The 6704-nt window shown below is 42.7% G+C and overlaps 1 protein-coding gene across 3 annotated transcripts in view; it reads right to left on the minus strand.

The window, feature by feature from the left end:
* HSD17B4 (hydroxysteroid (17-beta) dehydrogenase 4) overlaps positions 1-6227 on the minus strand; it is an 88996-nt gene extending 82769 nt beyond the window's left edge. The window contains exons 1-2 of one of the 3 annotated variants that reach the window (XM_011972844.1): positions 6036-6227; positions 2323-2376 (exon numbers count right to left, since the gene is read on the minus strand). In XM_011972844.1, the coding sequence (XP_011828234.1) occupies positions 2323-2376; positions 6036-6093 (112 nt within the window). In that variant the 5' untranslated portion in view covers positions 6094-6227. Of the gene's footprint in view, positions 1-2322; positions 2380-5853; positions 5916-6035 lie in introns of those variants that run through there. The other 2 variants (XM_011972843.1, XM_011972845.1) reach the window with 2 other exon arrangements.
* Between the last annotated feature and the right edge of the window lie 477 nt (positions 6228-6704).

A 6704-nucleotide genomic window follows, 5' to 3' on the forward strand; every position in this document is an offset into this window, starting at 1 on the left:
TTCATCAAGGCAGTACGTGGTAGCTCACGCCTGTAATCCCAGCACTGTGGGAGGCCGAGGTGGGTGGATCACCTGAGGTCAGGAGTTCGAGACCAGCCTGGCCAACATGGTGAAACCCCGTCTCTACTTAAAAATAAATAAATAAATAAATAAATAAATAAATAAATAAATAAATAATTAGCCAGGCATGGTGGCAGCTACCTGTAATCCCAGCTACTTGGGAGGCTGAGGCAGAGAACTGCTTGAACCTGGGAGGCAGAGGTTGCAGTGAGCCGAGATCAAGCCACTGCACTCCAGCCTGGGCACCAGAGTGAGACTCCATCTCAAAAAACAAAAAAGAAAAAAAAATGAGTGTATGTGATGCAACTTGGAAACAGGGTGTCTATGGTATACACATAAAAAGGCTAACAGGTAAGACACAGACTTTAAAAAGGAATAGAAAACATCAGTCAAAATTTCTGCACTTCTACATAGATTGAATTCTCCTCTTTAATACTAAACTAACTCTGGCTCTTCATTCAAGTTTAGGAAATATTTTTCTTCTATATTCTTGGACTTTTATCAGGACTTGACACAATTATCATCTCTACTATAATAATGCAATGACAGAATAGATAGACACAGCATCTCTGTTTAATTTTTTCTTAGAATTCAAACACTCCTAATCTGAATTTAAGAAATTCAGAGGGAAAAGGGAAATAAAGGAAAACTGATGCACAGGAACATACTGCAATAAAATTTTTTATAAAACAGGTTTATAAACTAAGTTTCTTAGTCAAGAACAAAAAAAAGCAAGAAATGTATTCAACCAATCTCAAACACACCAGCCCTTCCCCCAAAAAGTATATCAACAATAAAAGAACCAATGAATAAAGTACCTTCCTTGCACAAAGCAATATTCTAGGTCCTTTAGTAGATACAAAAGATAAAGCAAGATCCTTGCCGTTATGGAATTGAGCAGAAAAGATGTAAATAAATAAAAACGTACAAAGTAAAAATATTAAGAACTAAATAGCAACATAAAAAGAGAAGGAAAATTAAAAACAGTAACAGCATGTGTCTTTAGGCCTCAACATGAGCTATTCTTGGGAAAATATGACAAAGTGGGCCTGAAATATACACCCTCTGTCCAAACAATACAATGTCAAAATCCATCCCTGCCATAAGCAGCAGATTGGATTAGCAGATAGTGGCTATGATCTTAAACAAGGCACATCCAAAGCGTCAGTGTTCCTTCCATAAATATAAGCTACACATCCACAAGGAAGGAGAAAAGCATCTTAAGTGCTCTGCTTAGGTCTTGTTTAGAAAATCTGGTTGCTTGCTTACTCTTTTGTTATATGTGTCTCCCTGAACAAACTGATGAAAATTCGTCTCTCTGCATTGCCTCGTAAGATGTCAGAAAGCTGAAATTAGAAGGTCATTGTGGGCCTACAATTTTATCCCAGGAAATATGCTAATAAGTACTGGGTCCTACATATACCCTTGCACTTAGCACTCATTTAGTTATTCCCCACAAAGGCTCAGTTGTGGACAAATTCGTTTCTGTGTCCACACCCACTGTCAAGCACATTAGGTCAGTTCAAACCACGTAGATTACTAAAACCTCCCACCTTTGGGATTCTTCAATACAGTATCTTCCATCTGACCCCTCCACCACTTAACAAAAACTCATGTAACTGCCCCCTCAATTAAATCTTTTTAAAAAGCTTCCAGTTGAAAAGTTTTGATGAAAGAAACAAGAAACCCACACTTCAGATTCCTTGACTCCAAACTTTCAGTTCTCAAAACTCAGTTATTTCTTACTTTTATCAATACACTTACAGGGGCTCTCTTTTGATCTCACACCAGTAGATGAACCTCCTGTCTCAAAAAATTACAGCCTACAATTTACTAAAGTCAAGAATTTCCTTTTATACAATAAACGATTGTCCCCATCCTTTTCTGTGAGAAACAGGGCTTTGCGTCATCACCCAGATTGAAGTGCAATGGTATAATCATAGTTCTCTGCAGCCTCGAATTCCTGGTCTCAAGCGATACTCCCACCTCAGTCTCCCAAGTTGCTGGAGTTATAGCCACGAGCCACCATGCCCAGCCCCAGCCCTTCGTTATCAATTCTGTTAAGTTGGGAATTCTGTGAAACTGGTTCACTTTTAAAAGTAAGTTAAAAAGACAGCCTTAGTTGGGGTAAAAACTTTCTGGCAAAAGTAAAAATAATAAAATTCAACCTTGAAAATTATTTGATAGAAAGACAAAGATAGCTTGTGAAGACTGTATTTCAGTTATCAGCTATGGATTAAAAAGAAAGACACACCAACTTACCAACAACTAACGCTCCTCTTTCTGCAAAAGCCAGGGCATAGGCTCGGCCCAATCCTAATCAAAAACAAAATAATCAGAAAGTTGAAGAAATGTCAGCATAATGTTTTTGATCCACTCAACCCAATCCCCATTTAAAGAAATTGGCGAACAATTAATTAAGTTTTAATGGTATTCTCAAGCCATCCTATCACTGACATTCTCAACCTATCCACTCTCTTCTGCTTGCAGAGGTTGGAAAGCTTAAAACTGTATTTTTCCACCTATTCTACTACCATTTCCTACCATTCTACTTAGCTGCTAGGATGCTGTGAGTTGGGTTCCACCATCTGATGCAACTGCATAAAATTTAGAAGGTGGAAGTGAGACAGAGGCCACCTTACTGGGAGTTCCGGCTGTTGTTGTTAAGCTAATTTTCTTGAAAGTTCCTAGGTATTCAGAAACTGACTATAGTGGCAACTTCTTCATTCAGCTCCCTAATCCCTGGATGGCAGCTTCCATACTTCAGGTTCCTAGTGCCAGTGCTACTTGGGCTGTGGCACAGTTCCAATGACAACCTCAGAGGTACTGCCACCTCTAATGGATCAAATTCCTATTGTTTCGGAAGTCATTCTAAGAAGACCTGCCTAAAACCTAATTACCTGTATTGAATCCTTCACTGCTGAAAATATCTAGTGGTTTCTGCATTCTACACTGAACCTTGACTACACAGTCATCAAACACAAAAAATATTTAATTCTGACTCAAAGCTATAAGGTATAAATTTATATATCCAAAAAGAAATAATACATATATACAGCGAGAGAGAGAAAGTTTTGTTTTTGCTCTTTTTCTGAGATGCAGTCTCATTCTGTCGCCCAGGCTGGAGTGTAGTGACATGATCTCGGCTCACTGCAACCTCCGCCTCCCAAGTTCAAGAGATTCTCCTGCCTCAGCCTCCCGAGTAGCTGGTACTACAGGCATACGCCACCATGTCCAGCTAATGTTTGTATTTTTAGTAGAGATAGGGTTTCACCATGTTGGCCAGCATGGTCTCGATCTCTTGACCTCGTGATCTGCCCACCTCGGCCTCCCAAAGTGCTGGGATTACAGGTGTGAGCCACTGCCCCTGGCCAAGAGAAAAGTTTTATAGGCATAGAGCATCTCGGGAAAATTACATTAGAAACTGGCAATTAGTGGTACCTCTGGAGAACAGAACTATGTGGCTAGCAACAAGGAGTGGAAGGCTTACTTCTGGACTGTTTTTCTGTATTGTTTACATTTTTTAATATGTGTATATTTTTTACATTTTAAGATAATTGATAAATTTCATTGACAAATGAACAAATGTAATTAACAATTTATATTTAGTATAAATTAATCAATAAGTATACAAATAAACTCAGATGCATAAATTATTAGCCCCTTCCAAAAACAACCCAAGGCCAGGAGCGGCAACTCACACCCGTAATCCCAACACTTTGTGAGACAGAGGTGGGCGGATCATTTGAGGTCTGGAGTTCAAGACCAGTCTGGCCAACATGGTGAAACTCCGTCTCTACTAAAATCACAAAAATCAGCCAGGCGTGGTGGCATGGACCTGTACCCCCAGCTACTTGGGAGGCTGAGGTAGGAGAATTGCTTGAACCCAGAAGGCAGAGGCTGCAGTCAGCCAAGATCATGTCACTGTACTCCAGCCTCAGCAACAGAGCAAGACTCCCTCTCAAACAAAAACAAAAAGAAAACACACAGTTTTCCAAATCTAGAACATTTCACTAAATAACTTATTTTAGAATTTAATACAAGCAGAAGGATCGCTTGAGGCCAGGAGTTTGAGACCAGCCTGGGCAACAAAGAGAGACTCCATCTCTTGAAAACATTTAAAAATTAGCTGGGCATGGTGACACACACGTATAGTCCTAGCTATTCTGGAAGCTGACGTAAAAAGATCACTTGAGCCCAGGAGTTCAAGGTTACAGTGAGCCATGATCAGGTCACTGCATTCCAGCCTGGGTACAGAGTAAGACTTTTTCCTCTGGAAAAAAAAAAAAAAAGAAAAGAAAATTAATCCACTCTGAATGAATAAGAGAGAATTTAACCAGTTTACGAACAGCAGGTAAGGTGCTAAGTTCATAACTGTCTAGTGACAACTCATTGTTTCACAAAATCAATTTTGTGGGTTGCAACTAAAATTTATAAATAAAACAGAATAGAAAATAAACTTCAGGATGCACTGCCTGTACTACACACTGTATCATGAACTGGTTTTAAATACAGATGTGTGTGCATGTGTAAGTGTACTGAGTCCTCGTGTAAAATGTACTGCATACCATGTGTAAGTATGCTAACAGTGTCAAAGGAAGCGGTCCCTATCATTGAGTAATTTTCAGATATAGCCCCTGAAAAAGAAAGTCTCCTTGCGATAGTAAAAACTTCTTAGAATGTAATCTCTGGACCTCCTGTATGAAAATTATCCAAGAACTGTCAAAAAAGATTTAAAACACCAAGTGTTGTAAAACACATTATTTACATCAAAACCAAAGTGTAAACAAAATGTTTTCCTAAAAACATTTAGAAGATACGGGTACACGCAAATACATGCCCATGCAGATATAACCAGACAGCTATGGGTATAAAATACTTGGCTACTAATCAATACTAAAAGCATTTTCTGAAAGGCAGCATAAGAATCCACTTTATCAATCAGACATGAAAGTACATAGGAATTAATTGACAGAATTCCACAGTTTGCAACGTTTAACATATAACTCAAATAATTCATGCATTAGGGCCTTTCCAGGTATAAGGTATTACCAGTGGAGAATCAAAGGTGTATAATGTCAAGATCCCTGCACTTGGAGGTTACAGAGGTCACCCACTGGTGAGAAACTTGGGTAATATCTCACTGCACAGCATCTATGTTGGTATGAATGGTTTGTTTTAATTTTTTGTACTTTAAAAAATGGGGTTATTTCACATAACAATTTTCCATTTTGCTGCTCCTGAAATACAGGCAACTTTCCCACTGGCTGGGCCACTTCGGAAGTCTCTGCTCTCCAGTTCCTCAATGTGCCCATCCAAGTCCCATTTTCTTTCTCCATCATACACCTGACCCCTGTGCGCATTTGAGATTACAACCTCTGCCAAGACTCCAGTGGATTTCGAGTACAGTTTGTGACTTGCTAAGTATACAAAGTCCAACGGGGAGGGCTCTTATCAGACGCCCTCTTTAAAGAAGGCCCTCTCACGAACTTAAAAGCGGACGACAGAGGGAAACAAACAGTGAACGACTGAATGACTTTTCAGAAGCTGACAGCTCTGCGCTTCAGGGGGCGAATTCCAGCCCCCGCCCCTCGCGGCTTTTCAGTCCTTTAAAACACTAGGCAAAGAGCTGAGATAGTTATTTGCAGGAAGACTAACAATCGATGCCCACAGATAAGCGTCAGGGAGAACTTTCACACAGTTTTGCAACCAGCAGCCCAGCCTGGCCTCTCCCCTCAGTTAGGACCTCGGGAAGCCCACACCGGGGTGCTGGGGAGAAGCGGGCTGTAACTGCCTGACAGACCAGGTGTTTCTGGCTCTTTCCTCAACAGATTCGGTGCCTCAAGAAGAGCCATTCCCCACCCCACCACCTCAGCTGCGTGACCTCAGCTGCGGCTGCGCGCATATACCGGCCCGAAAAGGGCGGCCAGCAGCGCGAGAGCAAGGCGTGCCACCTCCAACCTTCGCAAGCTCACCTGCCCCCGCGCCGGTGACAAGTACTACCCGCCCGTCGAATCTCAGCGGTGAGCCCATGAATAAGGCCTGCAGCGACACACACACAAGCACAAGCGGAGCGGCCGGGCCGGACTGCGGGACAGGAGGAGGCAGGGAATGGCAGGGGCGGGACGAGGGTCAGTGACTTGCCAATTTCTGGGAGGAAGACGGGCGCAGTGCGCGCGGCTCCCTTGGAATCCTGGGAAATGTAGTTCAGAGTGACTCCAATAGCTGGAAGGACCTGCCAAAGAGTCTGGGCTTGAAAGGACCATTTCTGCGGTTGGAAGCAATGGGAGCTGCTAGGACCTGTGTAAAAGAATAGTTGACTCCGACACCCTGCATTCACCTATTCACGTATCGTTTCATCATTCACTCAGTAAACGTTTTCTGAGTTTAGCTGCTGACCTAGAGAAACAGCCTGCGGCCCCTCTCCTTGAGGGGCTTCCAGAGATAGTGAGAGGTGACAACATGCTAGCAGCCGTCGCTCTCGGCGCCCCCTCGGCCTCGGCGTCCACTCTAGCGGCGCATGGGGAGCACTTCAGCCCGCCACGGCACTGTGGCAGTCCCTCTCTGGGCTGGCCGAGGCCGGAGCCGGCTTCCTCTGCTTGGTGGGAAGTGTGGAGGGAGAGGCGCGGGCGGAACCGGAGCTG

This window comes from Mandrillus leucophaeus, unplaced genomic scaffold, assembly GCF_000951045.1.
Source record: "Mandrillus leucophaeus isolate KB7577 unplaced genomic scaffold, Mleu.le_1.0 Scaffold131, whole genome shotgun sequence".
Lineage (NCBI taxonomy): Eukaryota > Metazoa > Chordata > Mammalia > Primates > Cercopithecidae > Mandrillus > Mandrillus leucophaeus.